At 40.3% G+C, this 21,163-nt stretch overlaps 1 protein-coding gene across 1 annotated transcript; it reads left to right on the top strand.

Moving 5' to 3' along the window:
• Positions 1-6,914: 6,914 nt before the first annotated feature.
• Positions 6,915-19,218, top strand: lgals9l3 (lectin, galactoside-binding, soluble, 9 (galectin 9)-like 3). Its single transcript, XM_084951092.1, has 8 exons — positions 6,915-7,095; positions 9,183-9,271; positions 10,826-11,030; positions 11,315-11,434; positions 11,613-11,726; positions 13,757-13,845; positions 17,392-17,548; positions 17,791-19,218. Exons 1-8 carry the CDS (start codon positions 7,060-7,062, stop codon positions 17,935-17,937), a joined length of 957 nt encoding a protein of 318 aa, XP_084807218.1. The 5' UTR covers positions 6,915-7,059; the 3' UTR covers positions 17,938-19,218.
• The last annotated feature ends 1,945 nt before the right edge of the window (positions 19,219-21,163 follow it).

The raw sequence follows: 21,163 nt of genomic DNA on the forward strand, positions 1-21,163 counted from the left end.
CAGAGGGAGACATAAATACACAGAGGTTTAACGAGGGAAGTGGGAGCACACGGGGAACACAGCTGACACAGATAATCGTAACGAGACAGGGCAGGAGTGAACACAACATGACGCATACTGACGAGAGACTGTCAAAGTAAAACAGGAAGTACACAGAGGTTCAGAGAGGAGGAGAGAGAGAGCACAGACATAACGGGCTGGGGAAAACATTGAATGAAACACAAGGAGGGGAGACGAGGGCTCACAGATACACAGAGGGGCACACAGGGGGTAAAAGTCACAAGGGGAAATCAAATAAGGAACAACTTAACAGAGCAACCCAGGAACCATGGCCTAAATGAAGAACAAAATACAAGAATACATGAAAACTAAGAATGCTGGGCCAACATGGGCCAGGATCATGACATCACCCCCCCTCAAGGGCTGGCTCCTGACCGCCCAAACCCGAGAACCAAAAAACAAGAAAAAACGAAAACAACCCACCCAGGGCGGGAGGCGGGGGACCAGGATGGAGGGAATGAAACCAAACAAAACACAAGGAGCACCAAGAGTCCAAAACAAACTACATAATTGTTATGAAATGTATAAATTTCTCATCTAAAATGGACAGTGTGCTCATCTTCCAAGACATGGAGCGCTCAATATGTCTCATGGGTTGAATGGTTAGGACCACAGGAGTGTGGTCAGAGAGGCCTATATGACCAATATTTACCTGCTGAACTAACTGACTGATACACTTGGACATAAAAATATAATCTATACAAGATGCTGACAAGTGAGGGTTAGAGTGGAAAGTGTACTCTTTACATAGTGGATTATAGTGTCGCCAGACGTCCACAAGGTCAAGCTCATTTACAATTTGCCAAAGGGCTTTGGAAGTTTTTGTCAAAGATTGTGGGGGAAGTTTATCCATTTTTGGGCATAAAACACAGTTAAAGTCACCCGCTAATATTATATTAGCACAGTCCATGTCCACTAATTGACTAAATAATATTGTGTAAAACTCGTCATCCTGTGCATTCGGCGCATATATTACCTAGGAGAACAGTTACCCCATGCAACATCCCTTTAACCAAAATATATCTTCCTCATTGTCCTTGTGAGTGGCTGTAACAGTGAAGGGAAGATTTTTGTGTATAAGAGTAATAACCCCCCTTTTATTTGTGGAGTAGGATGTAAAAAAAATTTGACCAACCCATTCTCTACAGTATTTTTTCTGTTCATCATCTGGGGTTTCTTGCAAAAAAGCAATGTGAATCAAATCTTTCTTCAGAGAATTTAGAATAGACTCTTTTTTTCACCACATTGTTGGACCCTTTAACATTCCAAGTACTTATCTTAACTGACATATAAGAAGAGTAATATATATTTTGTGCTGTTTACATATTTAACCAAATCTACATTTGACCAGTCTGAGCCTATTAACCAAAAATAATTGAGCATAAAACAAGAACACTGGTTCCCAGCAAAACCTGAACACAAAGCCTGGAAACTAGTGGTGGGCGGATCGATCCAAATATCGATAGTATCGATCCCAAGTCGGTATCGGTATCGGATTGATACTAGTCTGGTTAGATCGATTCTTTACTTTGAGTTCTGCTTGTTTGCTATGCTGTGCTTTTGGCAAAAACGAAACAGCCAGGTTGCTGGACTCGCCGCTCCTGTGTCAGCAGAGAGCAGGCACACTTTGCTCCCCCCCCCTTATGTTTCGGTGTTGCGCTGACACGTCACGTGACTTAGACACTTTGGGGGGTTATTAAGTTGTTTACATATTAATTATATTTTTACCAATTGTTTTTGTTGTTGAGAATTTTAATTGTAATTTTTGTATTACAGTTTATCAACAGTATTTGTTTTAATTTGTTTACTGGTTTTCGTGCACTTAATATTAACAAAAAAAAAAAAGATCGCCACCACGGCAGACCCAATGGCATTTTCATGCTTCGCCGCATCATTTATTCTTACAATAATCACACGGTTGCTGTAACAGTACATTCAACGGCTGCAGCTCTCCCGCTGGCAGCCGTACACATCACCACCACCAAACCTGCTGCGGCATCGCAGAACACGCCCTGCCACATGCCCCCATCGCCCGCTTCACCCCACCCCGCGAGCAGGCGAAGGAATCGGCCTAGACCATTGGCGCCCCAGCAACGGGGAAGTGTCCACTCTGGCGGTCGCCCGTGCCTCCAGCGGAAGCCCGGAAGGTGGCCTGATGGCCACCCATATGGCAAGCAGCGGCGGCGCAGCAGGAGTGGAAGTGAGCCAGGGCTCAGAGGCAGCTGGGCAGACGGCCAGCACGCAGGACCATGCAGCCTGCGTGCCGAAGCGGACAGCATGCCGCCCTCAGGCAGAACCCCAGCGCACCTCGCGCACCTCGACCTCCATCTCCAGCTTGGCAGGTCCCGCTGGTGCGCCAGCCTCCGGCTCACCCCGAGCCGGTGATCACCGGCTTACAGTGATCACCCGGTTGCTGTAACAGTAGCCTACATTCAACGGCTGCAGCCCTCCTGCTGCCAGCTGTACACATCAACACCAAAAACAACAACAGTACAAGCAGCGCACAGGTTTTAAGCCGGTGAGGCATGATTGTAGATGCAGTGAAGGTGAGTCCATCTCACCTGCAGCAGCATCGCAGAACACGAACCACCACAATAATAAAACATTTTTTATTTAATTATAAATAAATTATTTCTCCTAATTATGTCCTGGGTTTTAACTAATTAATAATACCAAAGGAAACATCACAAAAAACACTTAAGGCCATGAAAATTAATTGCGATTTAGCAATTCAATGAGGCATCCACCTTATTTATTGAAAAGTATCGTATCGGTATTGGTATCGGCGATACTGGCCCAAATTTACTTGGTATCGGATCTATACCAAAATATGCAGTATCGCACACCACTAGTTAAATCGGATGTTAATGCTGAGGGAAACGGATACGACTCATTTACTCATGACTCAAGAATACTTCTCTGCGCTCTCACGGCTGTTCCGTTAGTCCGTTACGCAAGGCCAGGTGAACGCAGCAAACACAAACAGGCAGTGCGAGTTTTAGACCTCGCTGGTCGGCTTGGTTATACGCATGAGAGTAAAACGTTTTGGGTTTTTTGCGCATCATAAAAGTTTTGTTTTGTAAAACTTTCCGATCTTTCCAAAATGTTCACTTGCGAGCAGTGTAAATGAGGAAGTGTACACTGTTGCTTCCTGCATCTAAACGCTGAAGTGAACTTTGGCCTCGAGGTTTTCAGGGAAGAAAAGACACATGCAGATGCTTGAGTCCATGAGGCGTCTTGAGTTTTGGCTCCAGTGCAGCGGTTAGGTGGGAAACAGATGCGCAGAATATGGATAAAACAAAAGTTCGAAAACAACCCGACTTGCGTTATTCCGATACGGATATAGTGTGTAAAATATCGAGCCAAAACAGAATTCATATTTGGACATGTTTACTGGCCCAGAAGTAAATACATTTGCTTAAACATCTGCGACGCACAAACAAACCAAGTGCAATACACAGTGCGGTTAAGACTAACCGCAGGCTTTAAAACTGGTGTCACACACGACACACAACTTAAACTAAACATATAGCGTGTAAAATTCTATCAATAATAGAAGATCAATAATTAAAGTCACAGCTATTCTCTGATGTTCCTGTGTTAAATGGTATTCATTATTTCTATATTCCACTTCCTATAAGATCAGATTATAATAGTGAAGTTGCAATTCATGCATGACAGTTTAGCAGGAAGTGGTTTACAGCAGTAACATCCTTTTGCATTTTTGAGGCCTTTCCCCCTTCTTTGGTTCTAAGTACATCATCAGTAGCAGGACTTTTATTGGGACCAGATATATAATAATAACACTAATAATAATAATTATGCTGCTTCTGATGATAACATTTATTATTGTTGTCCTTTGTATATCTATGTAAAGGTGTCATTGGGGTGAAAATCTTTTTTCCAGGGAGAGACGATAAAACACTTTCTTTTCTAGACTCTACATTTTTTAAATGTATTATTTATTTATTTTAATGTGAGTGCCAACTGCTGGCTGCTGTGGAGGTCCTGGAGGGCCTTACACTGGGACCAGGCTGCATTTTTAGGTTAAAGTCGGCCATGTTTAGGTTGAGGAGGCTTCCTGTTGACGTGTGTGTGTGTGTGAATGAAGTTTGTAATAAGGAATAACTGAGTGCTCAAATAGAGTGTTATTGCTTTTCCCAACCCCAATGAGTTTAGCCTAATTCATGTTTTTCAATCACTTCCTCCTGTGTGTATATGCTGATATGTATATATATTTATAAAGCCTATAGTCCGACCATTTAGCAACTTGTTGTTGGTATTATGTTTTCACCATTTACAAGTTACTTAGTCATATATCCCTTTCCATTGGTTTGGAGTTCTGGGGGCATCAGTCAATGCAGAGTATATTGGAACCCGCAATCTCCAGCTCTTCTGATGGTACACTGAAGTCTAGAGCCAGTCGAGAAACAGCCATCGCCCAGTTGGAATTTGTGAAATAAATATATCTGCACCATAAAAAAAAAAAAACCTTAGAATGAAGCAAATAATTTGTGTTCTTCTTTGTATGATATCAACAACTGTGCAACTTTGTGTACCAAAATATTCTCAAAACTGAACAAATTAAAGTTCACAAATACGTGTTTTTCCAACTTAGATGTGAGTTTTCATGTCAATTTTGCCAGCCTTTTCTTCTTCTATTAAACTGCTGCCAACATAAAAACAGACATTCATGAAGGAAGAGACACACATATTAAAAAGTTAAGAAAGTGATACAAAGAGCACCTTCAGGAAACAAAGTAGCTACAAAATATGTAGCTATATATCCATCAGAAAGAAAAGAAAGAATGATCAGTAACAAAATGACACTGTTTCTTTGGTTTATGTGGCATTCTAACTTCATTTATTTAATTTTTGTAGCATATTAGATTTTGCAGTCAAAATATAAAGCCAGTAATTTGATGTTTATCCATCTTCTTTCTAGATAATCCCATTCACTGGGTCAATCCAAGGTGGTCTGCAGGAGGGGAAGTCTATCACTGTCAGTGGACGTGTCCTACCTGGGGCTGACAGGTCTGTCTTCTTGTTCCTTTATTTATCAGCAGAAGTGTTTTATTTGTTAACCAATGATTTTCTTCAAAGCTTTCGTCAACAACTATTTTTTTGCACAAAACAAGACGAAACTAAATAAAAACGAATGCAGGGGGACATTAACACTTTCATCTATAAATAAAAATGAGATGAAAATGTTCTGGACCGACAAGATCCAATCAGAAGTAATTAAGTCACCAAAACCACGTGAGAGTGTTCAGTCCACTCAATGGGCAGATGTGTCTGGGGCAGGAGCAACAAAAGTAAATACAGTAAGACAGGGGTGTCCAAACTTTTTTCACTGAGGGCCACATACATAAAAATATAGGAGGGGCTCGGCCACTTACTAGAAATTAGGTATATAACCTTAACTTTAGTGTATTAAAGTTAGAAAAATCACTTAACAGTGGTCAAATATGTTATATTGTTGAATATAATTAAAGACAAAACTGCCTTCATCACAGCTTTCCATAAATGGATCTTTATTCATTTATTCAGAAAAAGCTTTGGTAGCTCATTCTCAGTCCGGGGATGGACGTCCAGGTACGCACCGGCTCACTCCTGGTGGCTGCTTGTTGGGGCCTGGGGCTCGCTCGGGCCACTTTGGGGGTGGGGTGCCCTCAGCCTCTCGGCCTGGGGCTCGGTCACTCTGGCACAGCTGGCTGCCGGCGGAGCTCACGGGCACGTCATTGCAACCCCCCCTGGCTTCTGCTCCGCGGCTGCTGAGTGACCCCTCATCTGGGGCTCTCCTCAGCTCTTTCTGGGATAGAGTTTTGATCTCCTCCATACCTGCTTCATGCCCTGGAGGACGGGGCTGTGGCCCCCCACACCCTCTAGCAGATCATTACATGAAGGAACCTTTTAAATACAAGCGCGCTCATACTCACAGGTGTACACACGGGTGCTCACACACACAAACTACACCCTTTTTGGCTCCTACCTCAAAGCACACTGTGCGCTGTCGATCTTATGTGCTGCACAATAATGTTTAATATTTAGTATTTGCTGTTATATTCCCATAGATCATCGTGATGTTGTTTATTATATTGCTCTTTTTTTTCTTCTGCTTGTTTTCTCTTTTTTCTTTCTCAACAGGTGATCCAGGTGATTGATATGTGTATTTTTTGTCTGCTTATTTTGTTGGTTTTTGTTTTTTGCCCCGTCCCTCTTCCCTGCTGTTTTTCTTTCCCTCTTTCTTTCTCCCCTTTCTTTTCCCCAGTCAAGTCTGTCCCGTATTTAGCAAGTGAAAATAAAATAAAATAAAATAAACAATAAAAGGTGAAAGATTGACGCGTCATCTGGAACAAACATACAGACATATATAAAGGATTATTATAGCATGATGATGATATCACAAACTGGTAAGTTTCAAATCTCTAATTAGTATGTTGTAGAATTCCACACTAACTTTGAACACCTGTCATGTGTTCCTTAGCAAGTGTTTGTTTGTTTTTTGTAAAAGTCCTTAAACCCTGTGGTGGTAAAGAAAGCATTGCACAAAAGTGTGTGCTAGTCCAAATCATTTTTCCCACAGTGATAATACACAGCCATTATTTTCTTTCCATATTAAGTTAAAGCTTTGGAGATGGCCTGCCATTAAACTTAACTTTAAGTTGCTGCTGGAGTTACAGTGTAGTGAAATTATTTTTTTATTGAAAATTTGTCTGTGTGTATGAATGTGTGTGTTGTAGAGTCTTGTTTGAGGTTTGATAGTCTACAGTTAAATCGGATGTTAATGCTGAGGGAAACGGATACGACTCATCATATTTAAATGCCACCAGGAAGAAGACGGGCGGGGTGGTGGGGGACTCTGGCAGGATAAGCAAATAAGCAGCTTGCAAAAAAACTTTAAATACCGCCTATTGTAGAAAAACGAAACCTAAAGGTGGGCTAACTCGCAAAATTCAGAGCACTCTACAGCGCAACAATCTGTGTCCGTTCAGGGATATGGCTTTTTATCAGCAGTCACCTTTTTACAACCCGGTAAGAGAATAAAATATGTTCATCTTAAGACTTTTCGCTCTTTTACGGACGGCAAGAATACTCCTCTGCGCTCTCACGGCTGTTCCGTTAGTCCGTTACACAAGGCCAGATGAACGCAGCAAACACAAACAGGCAGTGCGAGTTTTAGACCTCGCTGGTCGGCTTGGTTATACGCATGAGAGTAAAACGTTTTGGGTTTTTTGCGCATAATAAAAGTTTTGTTTTGTAAAACTTTCCGATCTTTCCAAAATGTTCACTTGCGAGCAGTGTAACTGAGGAAGTGTACACTGTTGCTTCCTGCATCTAAACGCTGAAGTGAACTTTGGCCTCGAGGTTTTCAGGGAAGAAAAGACACATGCAGATGCTTGAGTCCGTGAGGCGTCTTGAGTTTTGGCTCCAGTGCAGCGGTTAGGTGGGAAACAGATGCGCAGAATATGGATAAAACAAAAGTTCGAAAACAACCCGACTTGCGTTATTCCGATACGGATATAGCGTGTAAAATATCGAGCCAAAACAGAATTCATATTTGGACATGTTTACTGGCCCAGAAGTAAATACATTTGCTTAAACATCTGCGACGCACAAACAAACCAAGTGCAATACACAGTGCGGTTAAGACTAACCGCAGGCTTTAAAACTGGTGTCACACACGACACACAACTTAAACTAAACATATAGCGTGTAAAATTCTATCAATAATAGAACATCAATAATTAAAGTCACAGCTATTCTCTGATGTTCTTGTGTTAAATGGTATTCATTATTTCTATATTCCACTTCCTATAAGATCAGATTATAATAGTGAAGTTGCAATTCATGCATGACAGTTTAGCAGGAAGTGGTTTACAGCAGTAACATCCTTTTGCATTTTTGAGGCCTTTCCCCCTTCTTTGGTTCTAAGTACATCATCAGTAGCAGGACTTTTATTGGGACCAGATATATAATAATAACATTAATAATAATAATTATGCTGCTTCTGATGATAACATTTATTATTGTTGTCCTTTGTATATCTATGTAAAGGTGTCATTGGGGTGAAAATCTTTTTTCCAGGGAGAGACGATAAAACACTTTCTTTTCTAGACTCTACATTTTTTTAATGTATTATTTATTTATTTTAATGTGAGTGCCAACTGCTAGCTGCTGTGGAGGTCCTGGAGGGCCTTACACTGGGACCAGGCTGCATTTTTAGGTTAAAGTCGGCCATGTTTAGGTTGAGGAGGCTTCCTGTTGGCGTGTGTGTGTGAATGAAGTTTGTAATAAGGAATAACTGAGTGCTCAAATAGAGTGTTATTGCTTTTCCCCACCCCAATGAGTTTAGCCTAATTCATGTTTTTCAATCACTTCCTCCTGTGTGTATATGCTGATATGTATATATATTTATAAAGCCTATAGTCCGACCATTTAGCAACTTGTTGTTGGTATTATGTTTTCACCATTTACAAGTTACTTAGTCATATATCCCTTTCCATTGGTTTGGAGTTCTGGGGGCATCAGTCAATGCAGAGTATATTGGAACCCGCAATCTCCAGCTCTTCTGATGGTACACTGAAGTCTAGCGCCAGTCGAGAAACAGCCATCGCCCAGTTGGAATTTGTGAAATAAATATATCTGCACCATAAAAAAAAAAAAACCTTAGAATGAAGCAAATAATTTGTGTTCTTCTTTGTATGATATCAACAACTGTGCAACTTTGTGTACCAAAATATTCTCAAAACTGAACAAATTAAAGTTCACAAATACGTGTTTTTCCAACTTAGATGTGAGTTTTCATGTCAATTTTGCCAGCCTTTTCTTCTTCTATTAAACTGCTGCCAACATAAAAACAGACATTCATGAAGGAATAGACACACATATTAAAAAGTTAAGAAAGTGATACAAAGAGCACCTTCAGGAAACAAAGTAGCTACAAAATATGTAGCTATATATCCATCAGAAAGAAAAGAAAGAATGATCAGTAACAAAATGACACTGTTTCTTTGGTTTATGTGGTATTCTAACTTCATTTATTTAATTTTTGTAGCATATTAGATTTTGCAGTCAAAATATAAAGCCAGTAATTTGATGTTTATCCATCTTCTTTCTAGATAATCCCATTCACTGGGTCAATCCAAGGTGGTCTGCAGGAGGGGAAGTCTATCACTGTCAGTGGACGTGTCCTACCTGGGGCTGACAGGTCTGTCTTCTTGTTCCTTTATTTATCAGCAGAAGTGTTTTATTTGTTAACCAATAATTTTCTTCAAAGCTTTCGTCAACAACTATTTGTTTTTTGCACAAAACAAGACGAAACTAAATAGAAACGAATGCAGGGGGACATTAACACTTTCATCTATAAATAAAAATGAGATGAAAATGTTCTGGACCGACAAGATCCAATCAGAAGTAATTAAGTCACCAAAACCACGTGAGAGTGTTCAGTCCACTCAATGGGCAGATGTGTCTGGGGCAGGAGCAACAAAAGTAAATACAGTAAGAAGTTACTGTGTGAGAAAAGATATGTTTGTTTCATTGAAAGTTGATAGCCCATACAGACCGTTGCACATCTGTGTTAAGGGACAGCCACTTAAGAGGTCACTATTAATCATGTGTCTCATCACATGAGCCAAGGTGTTTTTTTGTTGTTGTTGTTTTTAAAAAAATAAGGCATGGATCTGATATGCAGGGGTCCATTTTTATTATTATTTATATTTTTATTTATTATTTTAAATGAGAATAAGAAAGAAAAGTATGTCTTTGTGCTCCCCTTTTCCCTGTTAATGCCCTATCGGCCCCCCTGGCTAAACTTTGCTAGATCCGCCCCTGCACAGTTACCAGCGTCAGCTACGTAGAAAAGGATCCTGGTATAGAAAGTAATCTTAAATAAATTCTAACAACAGCTTATCAAGCTTAAACGTGCTGCTGTTGTTTATCCACTGGTTTCCTCTTTCTGGTGCAAAGTGGGCCAAAAACAAACAAGAGAGACGGACTCGCGACAGAAAAGCCGATCAGCTGATCATTAAGCAGTTTCATGATTGAAGTAGCAGCAAGAAGAGGCAGTCGCTCCATATATCGTTTGTTAAGCTTAACGCAGGAATGCTTTACAAACATTCAGAGAAGGACTTACACACTTGCTTTACTTCTCTCGGGGATAACTTTGTCGGAGATGAAATGCCGGGTTGCTAGCGAGGCTCCAAATGCTCAACCACAGCCGCTCTATCACGTGATGCATACTGCTCCAACGTGCTAACGTTCTGAGGCGAGTTACGGTGTGTTGCAAGTTTTGTGAGGTGCTTTCGTGATATTGAATGGATCGGATTACATTTTTTATTTTTCTCCGATATCCGATCCAGTAATTTAGGTCAGTATCGGACCGATACCGATACGTAATATCGGATCGGTCCATCTCTAATCTTAACCTGCCATGTTTGGATGAACAGAAAAGCAGAAAAGGTTTACTAGGTCATATTAATGTATTATGTTTTTTTCTGCATCTTAAGATCTTATTCTCTTTCTCTCCAGTAAAATAAAAAGTACAGACTGTTCATTTCTTTGTAACTTTCAAAGAAATGAATGTCTGTAGATCATTGCCCCACTGTAAGGAATATTTTTGTTAATTTGTAGTTCTTTACTCAGCACAGTCATTTAAAAACTCCTAAAACTTAAAAATTACAAGTTATACTCATTAGTTGTCTGTGAATATAATCACATAATACACCCATATGTTCCTTCTTATTCACTTTCTTACTCACAGGTTCCATGTGAATCTACAGTGTGGTTCCATGGCTGGTGCGAACATTGCTATCCACATTAACCCACGCTATGAAAGTCAGCATTATGTGGTGACCAACACTTTCCAGAATGGGAGCTGGGGCACTGAAGAGAGGAAGTACAATTCCCCATTTCCTGCTGGGTCCTCTTTCACTCTTGTCATTGCTGTCACCCGGGACTTCTACCAGGTCAGGTCCTAAACATTTTAATATGATCTACTCAGTTATGTAAATAAATAAATAAATAGATAAGACATTTCATTTTACTGTATTTGTGTGTTTATTTAAGTGTAGAGCAGATCATTCATATCATAAAAATCTATTTATTGTATTGAAAGTTTTATTTAAAAAACTAGAATTTCTTAAAATACTCTTCTTTGTGATTCTTTCTCTAAAATCTATTGTTGTGCAAAAATAGTTTTTACTGTTCGGACAATAAGACACAAATTTAATTCCATATGTACTATTACCAGCTCAGCAACAATGGCTGCCACTTTATGGAGTACAGACATCGCCTGCCATTTCACCAGGTTGACACCATCTCAGTGGGTGGAAAAGTGGAAATTTCTTCCATTGCTTTTCAGAGCCCTGTGGTGAGGAAGTTTACACAATTTATTGGCTGTTTATTTGAAATGCATAAGTAATATAGCAGCATAGTTGGTTGTGTATTTGTGCTCATTTTTGAATAATCTTAAACCTGATAAATAATCAAGAATATGATAGAACAGTGATAACAAAGTGGTTTCTTTTTGTATTTTATTTCCTGCACAGTCAGCTTTTCCTGCTCAGCCTGCGTTTGCTCCACAAGTAGGCTTTCAACCCCAGCCCGGATTCCCAGCACAGCCCGGATTCCCAGCACAGCCTGGATTTCCTCCTGTAACACCTGTGAGTATCGTGGTCAGGTTCTAGTTTGTAACATCTGCTGTGGTGACAGCAACAAAAACCTTCTTAGTTGAGTTGGAGAGTCATTTGAAACACACGCGTACACACACACACACACAGACACACACACACACACACACACACACACACACACACACACACACACACACACACGCACACAATGATACTACCTAATGAAAGCATGAAATGCAAATAGAACTAGGACCATCACAGAACCCTGTGGAACTCTATAAATTGGATTCAAATTGGATTATATTACCTAAATAGCATTCAAACCACTGTAGTGCAGTTTCTTTAGTGCCTAGGACAGTCTCTGGAGTTTGGTGAGGCCATGGAAACAAAACTTTTGGTATGTGTTCTTTCTTCTGGAAAACTGTTAGGTGATTCAGGGGGGCAGTATTTTACTTACATAGTGTACATTAGAGGTGGGGGTGCTGCATGCTGACTTTAGCTAAGGATATAGTTGTGCGGTGTTGGGCGGTGTAAGTAATACTTTGAGGAGCTTAATCCTCAGAATCTCATCTCTGCTTTTTGCAGATGATGTGGTTCTGTTGGCTTCAAAGGTGGTGCCCTCCAGGTCGCACTGGAGTGGTTCTCAGCAGAATGTGAAGCAGCAGAAGTTAGAATTAGCATCTCCAAATCTGAGGCCATGGAAAAGGGTGGAACACTCACTCAGAGCCAGGGACAAGTTTCTGCCCCAATTGGAGGAGTTTAAGCATATTAGCGTCTTACTTACGAGTGAGGGAAGAGAGGAGCAAAAGACTGACATACAGATTGGGGTGGTGTCTGCAGTGATGTGTTGTGGAAGTTTTCCATTTAAATAAAGCCTGCAGACGAGCGGTGAGCGGTAGCTAACGTTCTTTAATCCAAACACACAAAGAACAGAAAACCAAGCTTGTGAAGAGCCTACATGACCGCGGGGCAGGGTCAGCAGAGTCTCCCTGAGCCTAGCATGGCTCTCAGTTAAATACCTTCTTCAGGAACAAAAGGCAGTACACAGCTGTTTCACACCTTAAGGTTCACACTCCCTTGCTACCTCCCAGAGTCCTTGAAGAGACAAAAGACTATTCCTGTGGTCTGCTTCCCCCAACTTCCTTACTACACCCCCACCATTTGTCTTACTGTATGGGTGTCAGACATGTTAAAATCCAGTGGCACCAAGGCATTATACAATAAAATAATGTGATTAATACATAAGTAAAAGAAATTCCTATACAGATGTGAATGTTGTACCAGGCCTTCATGGTGAGGCAAGCACAAATATACTTGTCGAATAACATACCTGCACCTCATCATCATGAGATGGTAAATGGACATCTGAGCACTCAAAGCGCTTCACACAACTTGTGCATTCACATCTTTCGTTAGTGCTTTATAGCTAACATTCGCACACATTCATACTCCGATGGAGTATGCAATTTGGGAGCAATTTGGGGTTAGTATCTTGCCCAAGGATATTGGGAAAACCAACCTTCCAATTAGTAGATGAACTGCTCTACCACCTGAGCTACAGCCACCCCGTCTGGTGGGTGCTTCAAATGTGCTGACAATTAGTATGACTCTGTGTTGATTTATTCAATTTAACATATTCAAACTGCTGCAACCTGGTTTCTGAAAGGCAAAATAAATAAATATGTTGATCAATTATTAAATCATTTAATAAAAAAATCATTAATTAAATGACAGGGACTTACAAGAGAGAGACCTAATGCTTAATCACCCACATTTAACTGTTTTACTCTTTAGTGTAGCTAAAGATGCTATATTGTTCTTTCTTTGTGAATTTTCTTTGTAGTAGTATTAAAATGGATGCATGAGACTTTTGTGAAAGGTAACGTTCTAGCTTCTAAAAATGTGCTCATTTATTTGTGGCTAAAACATTGTCCCTAACCCTACCTTTAACCCTAAAGATGTCCCTAGTGAACTGATGGATGTTAAGAAGGTAAATCTTACCTAACTTTAGTCAGAGTTGCAGTTTTGCTGTTGAAATAATATATATTTCTTGTGTGCAGGTGGTTCCATACAGGTCTGCCATCAGTGGTGGACTAAGACCTGGCAGGACCATCACCATCCAGGGAACTGTATACCCAAGTGCCACAAGGTCAGACTTCATGATCAGATGTTGCTTTATTTACTTTGAAACTAGCATATATCAATTTAACAGCGAACATCATAACTATGTATGTGAAGTGAAAAAATTAAGAATTAAACTATACAATGAGGGAGATCCCTTCCAAAGAAATGAATTATGGTGGCTTAATTTTAATGGAGAAGAGCACAATATCAACAAAAAATATGGGAAAAAAACATATTACATAAATGTTAGAAGTTCATTTGCATGTCATTGAGTAAATCAGTTTTATCCCCAGGCAAGACATAACTTAGTACTTGGTCGAGAAACCCTTGTTGGCAGGCATAGTGGTAAGATATTTCTCATAGTTGGTTACCAGGTTTGCGCACACACAAAGCACAGATTTTGACCCACTCCTATGTACAAAACCTTTAAATATCCTTTAGGTTTTTGGGTGCCACTTGCCTTCATTATTGTGCACAGATTTTATAGGGGTGGCTGTGGCTCAGGTGGTCGAGCAGATCAGCTACTGATTGGAAGGTTGGTGGTTTGATTCTTGGCTCCTCCAGTCTGTATGCCAAATATCCCTGGGCAAGATACTAACCCCAAATTGCCCTCCGATGTGTTCATCTGTGTGTGAATGCTTATTAGTTGCACTTGAGTTTAGAGGTGCTTGTATGAGTGGGTGTGATTGGATGAATGAGACATGTTGTATAGAGTGCTTTGAGTACTCTGGGAGAGTAGAAAAGCGCTATATAAGAATCAGTCCATTTACCATTTTCTATAGGATTGAGGTCTGGTGACTGGCTAGACCACTAACACGACGAAACAGCCTTTGTTGCCTTGGTGTATGTTTTGGTCATTGTGTTGGCCATACCAGAAGACCCATTCACAACCCATTTGGCTGAAGGAAGGAGGTTCTCATTCAAGATTTTACAGTATGTGGCCTGTCCATTGGCTCGATGCTTGACTGTGTGGATGCTGTTCTTTGGGTCAGCATTGCTCTTCCTCCAAGCATTGTGGGTTGAGTTGATGCCAGAGAGCTCAAATTTGGTTTCATCTGACCACAGCACTTTCTTCCAAGCCTTCTTTGAATTAATAAAATGTTCACAGGCAAGTTAAAGACGGTCCAATACATATGCCTTCTTGAGCAGGGTGACCTTGTGGGCGCTCCAAGATTTGAATAGAATAGAATAGAATAGAATAGAATAGAATTCAACTTTATTGTCATTGCACATGTCACAGGAACAAGGCAACGAAATGCAGTTTGCATCCATCCAGAAGTGCGTTAGCCATGATATAGATATATTACAAATATATATATATTAGCAATAATATAGATATGTAAGTATATTACAGAAATGGGTCTATTATGGTATGTTATAATGTACACGGTATGAAGGTATGTTATGAATATGCTATAACTATAAGTATGTACAGGCTGTAGTGAGTACAAGCTATGTACAGGCTATGAACAGGATATAAATTTAAAAAAAACTATACAGAAATATGAGATATACAGCTATACAGAAATGTGAACTGTGCAAGTTATAAACAGTTGTAGAATTAAAAATTATCGTATGTACAGAATGATTATTTACACAGAACTATACAGTAGTGCAGTTAAGATAAGTGAGATGTGTGGATAATTTCTACAGAGGCTATATAAAGTGCTGGTGGTTGTGAGTGGTGGTTCAGTTCATGTTATTATTGTGTGTTTGAGGGTACAGTTGTCCATTGTGTGTGTGTGTGTGTGTGTGTGTGTGTGTGTGTGTAGGTGGTTGTGGGTGTGTGTATGTCCAGTCCATGTGTTAACGTGGGTCAGATGTCAGGAGGCAGAGTTCAGGAGTCTGACAGCTGTGGGGAAGAAGCTGTTCCGGTACCTGGTGGTTTTAGTCCAGAGGCTCCTGTAGCGCCTCCCAGAGGGCAGGAGGGTGAAGAGTCCATGTGATGGGTGACTGGTGTCTTTGATGATTTTCCCAGCCCTTTTCAGACACCGCTTCCTGTAGATGTCCTTTATGGCAGGAAGTGGTGCTCCGGCGATGTGCTGGGCAGTTTTCACAACCCTCTGCAACGCCTTCCGGTCCGAGGCAGAGCAGTTCCCGTACCAGACTGTTATACAGTTGGTCAGGATGCTCTCGATGGTGCAGCGATAGAAGTTCACCAGGATGTCTGAGGACAGGTGGTTCTTCCTCAGAGTCCTCAAGAAGAAGAGGCGCTGGTGAGCCTTCTTGACCAGCTTGGAGCAGTTGGTCGTCCAGATGAGATCCTCGGAGATGTGGACTCCCAGGAACTTGAAGCTTGAACACGCTCCACAGCCGTCCCCTTAATGTAGATGGGTGGATGTGGGTCAGCATTCCTCCTGTAGTCCATGATGAGCTCCTTGGTCTTCTTAGTGTTAAGCAGCAGGTTGTTTGTGTCGCACCACTCAGCCAGACGATCCACCTCCTCCCTATAGGCGGCCTCATCGTTGTCATTGATGAGGCCAATCACCGTGGTGTCATCTGCAAACTTAATGATGGTGTTGGAACCATCGGCAGGTCTGCAGTCGTGGGTGAAGAGGGAGTAGAGGAAAGGGCTCATCACACAGCCTTGTGATTGTAGATGAGCAGTGGTTATCCAGCCGGACATGTTGGGGGCGGTTGGTCAGGAAGTCCAGTAACCATTTGCACATGAGGGAACTGATGCCCAGGTCTGTCAGTTTCCTGATGAGTTGTGAGGGGAGGATTGTATTGAATGCTGAACTGAAGTCTATAAACAGCATTCTGGCGTAGGTGTTGTTGTTGTCCAGGTGTGAGAGGACAGTGTGCAGTGCGATGGAGACTGCATCCTCTGTGCTCCTGTTCTGATGTAGTAGTAGTGTGTAGTGTGTTACCAAAAGTGTATTTCGTGACTGTGCTCCCAGCTACCTTCAGATCATTACCAAGGTCCTCTTGCGTAGCAATGGGCTGATCCACCACTCTACTCAATGAGACAAAATTTTGCATTGATGGTCATTTTATATTTCTTCCATTTTTTAATAAGTGCACCAACAGTTGTCACCTTCTCACCAAGTTTATTCTTCATGGTCTTGTAGACTATTCTAGCCTTGCGCATGTTACAGTTTTGTTCCTGATGTCCTTTGACAGCTCTTTGGTCTTGCCCACAGTAGAAGAGAGCCTGGGATAGAACACATTGATTCTGTGGACAGGTGTATACACATAATGAGTGGACATCAGGAGTATCTGTAATAGACTGATTGATTGTAATCTGTGTGCCACACAGGGACACAGCCAATGTACAGAAGCCAGAATTGTGGTTGTAGGTGATCAAATACACATTCAAATGTTTCATCTAAAACAGACATTCCAGTTTGAAATGTAAATTATCTGCCAAAGCTACAGTAACATAACATTGCTCTTGAATTGAATCTTGTTACCAGGAAAAAACGAGCTTAAAAAAACATAAGAAAATTTTTTTTTTCGCCAGCCAATTGGTAACCAAACTGTCCTGTCTGTATAATTAGAGACTTAAATTACAAAAGAAATGATTAATTAATTAGTCACTGGTATTGTGTTATTTTGTGTTTCGTCACAGGTTCACTGTGAATCTTAGCCACCAGTCTGGCATCGCTCTGCATTACAACCCACGTTTCAATGAGAATGTTGTGGTTCAAAATACCAAGCAGTGGGATCAGTGGGGCTCCGAGGAGCGTGGTGGTGCCATGCCTTTCCACCGGGGTCAGCCTTTCACGGTACGACTCTGAACATACTCACTGTACAAGTTTCAGTAGAAGTCACATCGCTTTGTGGTACACTGCTTTTCAGTCATGACTTCACATAAAATAAAGGAGAATTATAGGTGATCTGACCTCGGAGTACCATATAACTTATAATGTTTCTATTGTGTCTCATGTTAAGTGTGCTATCTTTAGCTGTTCGTTTCACTGTAAACAAACTGATTTCACTAACAAAATGATCTTTTATTTCTTTTTAGTTGACTATAAGTTGTGAAGCTCACTCCTTCCGAATTGTGGCCAATGGGATGCAGACCCATACTTACAAGTATCGTTTCAACCCCCTGCATGCCGTTACCTCCCTGGAGATTGACGGTGACATCAGCCTGACCTCTGTGATTGTGTAGAGATGCAGGACCCTGTTGCTGTTGGCAGCATTTTACAACATTTCCCTAACTATAGCCACAGTAATTAGCCATTAATTGGAAATTTGTGCTAACTGCTTAATTTGATTATATAATGTACAAAGTATAATCAACAGCTCTGCATTCATTTTATAATCGCCTGATTCTATAATATTGTATGCTCTATATTTCTGAAACATGGTCACTCTTGAAAGAAACAACCATTATTGGTTATCAGGGACGCCTAATTTACACACATACATTCTGTCCAATGAAGGCAAAAAAGAGTAAACATTTTAAGCAAATGTAACACTGTCTAGGTGGAAGTTGGATTTGTCACCAGTATTGTAAACTTGACCCATGTTCAATCATTTTCTTAGTTGAGTTCAAAAGCTTTTACAGTCATTGGTCTGGTCCATCAAATAGGTGACACAGAAAGCTAGCCAAACACATCCATAGGTAATTTCGAATCACAAATTAACCCACAATGGATGAATAACCGCTGCACCACTAAACTCAGGTGGTGCCTGAGTAGTTGATTTTATTCCCATACTGTAATTTTTAGATTTTATTTCTTATCATTCTGCACTTAGATCATTACTAGCCAATCTCTATAATATTCTTTACTGCATTTCACATGAAAATGTAGGGTGGTCTTTTCTGTCTAAAAGAACTGCTGCTTATATGTTAATGTTTATCTCTATGACGTTTGTTGGCAAGCTGCCATTTTTCAATACTGTGCTTGACAGTTTCCCTGAGCCATATCCAACTTATTTCAGTTACTTTTCCAACACTGCAAGGTCTATACTGAGCCTCTGTTAGTTTCTTTATTCCAGCTATAGAGTACATATAAGACCGACATAACCGCAGTAAGCTACAGGTTGGTGGTGTCTTATTATGAAGCTTTGTTGTTGTCATCTTGATATTTTAATGAATAAGGACAAAGAAATCTGTCAATATACCAGGTCATGGCATTTATGCAAGCCACCAGGCTGCTTTTTAAAGCCACTTTGTGGGCTAACCCACTGCTTTGAGGGCTGTCAAAACATTAGATATTGTATTGATCCCCATGATGCCACGTCATTAAGACTCTGATGTTGTTGGGAGTGCAGACTTTTGGTGGGAATTTGAATACAGCCTTCACATGTCTGATAATGTGAGTTTCCACCGACAGTTATTAGATCGCTTTTACTTATATTTTCAACTTTAATATTTCTTTTATTACAAGCTGATGTGTGATGTAAGTGCTGCATAAAAATAAATAAATGATTGCAATGAGCACAACAGTTTGGGCTTTGGAGTTAATTTATGTAAGAATAAATATAATCTTGTCTCTTTGTCAACAATTTGACTTTACAGGTACTGGAACTGGAACCACATAGTAACCTTCCATCATGGCCACCAGAGAGTGCTATAAGGCTTTAGTAAATTGAAATCAGTGTCATGAGACACTGATACAGAGATATGTCATTATATTGCCTGCAGTTTGAAGATAATGTATATATTCAAGATTCAAGACCATTATTAATCCTATGCAAGCACAACAGAAATTCAGTCATGCCAGCATTACATGGTGCACAACATTAAAACACATAAATAACAAGTGACACATAGTCACAGATAATCTCAAACTGGTATCCTAAACATAGTGCTGTACTCAGATGATTTAATCTTTGTGACATGATCCATTATCCTGCAGGAAGCAGCCATCAGAAAGAGATCGACATGATCAGCAACAATACACAGGCGGGCTGTGACATTTAAATTATGTTGAGCTGGTGCCCAGAAAATATTCCCACATCATTACACCACAAGCAGCAGGCTGAACAATTGATACAAGGGACAATGGATCCATGCTTTTAATGTTGTTTATTCTGACCCTGCCATCCAGCTGTAGCAGTAGAAATCAAGACTCATCAGACATTGCTGTCAAAGTGTGTGAACTGTTGCCTCAGTTGTCTGTTTTCAACGGACATCTGAAGTATATTTTGTCCAGTTTTGTGGATATATGCAGTCATTTTTAACATCAGCTTTGGATAATTAAGCTCTTGGAACTGCACCAAAAAAATATTAATAATAATAATGATGCAGGCTGTGCTCAATTTTCAGTCATCCAGGTCATTGTAATCTAAGGAGCTTGAATACATTTCACCTCAGACTTCAATATTGAGGCTTTAATGCTCCTCAGTGTACACAGCACAGTCCAGAAGCTGCAAACTAGTAAAAAAGACAGCACAGACCAAGACTATCGTGCTGATTAAGAAAACAATAAAAGAAAATGCTGACAGTAGTGTCCAGATCAATATAGTGTTTCTTTTGATCAGTACAACAGTTTACACCTCGGTAATGTAATTTCAGGGCCATGTTTCTATGACTGATAACAGTAGCATTGCTATCTACTCATTTTCAAAGTTGAGGAGCTGTGTCTCCAGTTCCAGACTGGCCTACAAATCTATGAATAATCTACATTCATTCAATATACCATTGCCATTAAACCAGGCTGAAAAGTTACTAAATATTTGACACACTAAGCAAGAGAGAAGCAAGGCAAACCCATTTCCAACTTTTTTTTAAATTTCAGACCAAAACCACTATGATGATTATCAAACAATAAATAATAATAAACAATAAATAGACAGTGGTCCACCCAGATATTCAACACCTCCAGCTTTTAATCTGTTTCACACATGGAATTGTTTCCAGCTCTTACAATAAGAATTTGAGTTGTCGTTTTTTAAAATTTCTTTCATTCATTTTGAGCCCAACTGAATTCACTAAGCTGCAGCTCCAGACCCCAAGCTAACAAAGTGTAATCCCAAAACATTTTGTCACACATCCAAGTGACTTCTTCAGTCTGCCCAACCTTATAAACAGTACATTTGCACAATGCCTGAAACTAGTACCACAGACAAACAATGGGCTGTAAGATCAGTTTCTTGATCATTAAGAAACTGATTGTTTATAAACATCATTATAAATTTTATGTACAAATACATTGATATTTATTGATAAGAACACCTAGCATAAAAAGCTTTTCTCCAAACCTGAGCTTTGAGATGCTTTTTGAAATTCTGAGCTTTCTGATCTCAGCGTTAAGATGCCTGTTCCCTGAGTGCAGCTGCCTCAATAAAGTATTTCTGCTTCTTGTCTCCTCCTAATGTTGACCACCTGCCTTTACTATCCTTCACTGTATCTAAGGAAAAAAAAAATGGGACAAACATTTGCCTTC

The sequence above is a fragment of the Perissodus microlepis genome, chromosome 14 (assembly GCF_051167445.1).
Source record: "Perissodus microlepis isolate ML-2025 ecotype Zambia chromosome 14, ASM5116744v1, whole genome shotgun sequence".
NCBI lineage: Eukaryota > Metazoa > Chordata > Actinopteri > Cichliformes > Cichlidae > Perissodus > Perissodus microlepis.

What these genes read in the sequence shown, in the direction of transcription:
- lgals9l3 (XM_084951092.1), top strand. Translation starts at nt 7,060, where the DNA reads ATGGCTTTTTATCAGCAGTCACCTTTTTACAACCCG. An exon ending in GATTTCCTCCTGTAACACCT is followed by an intron (nt 11,727 to 13,756) that starts GTGAGTATCGTG and finishes TCTTGTGTGCAG; the next exon opens with GTGGTTCCATACAGGTCTGC. An exon ending in GTATACCCAAGTGCCACAAG is followed by an intron (nt 13,846 to 17,391) that starts GTCAGACTTCAT and finishes GTTTCGTCACAG; the next exon opens with GTTCACTGTGAATCTTAGCC.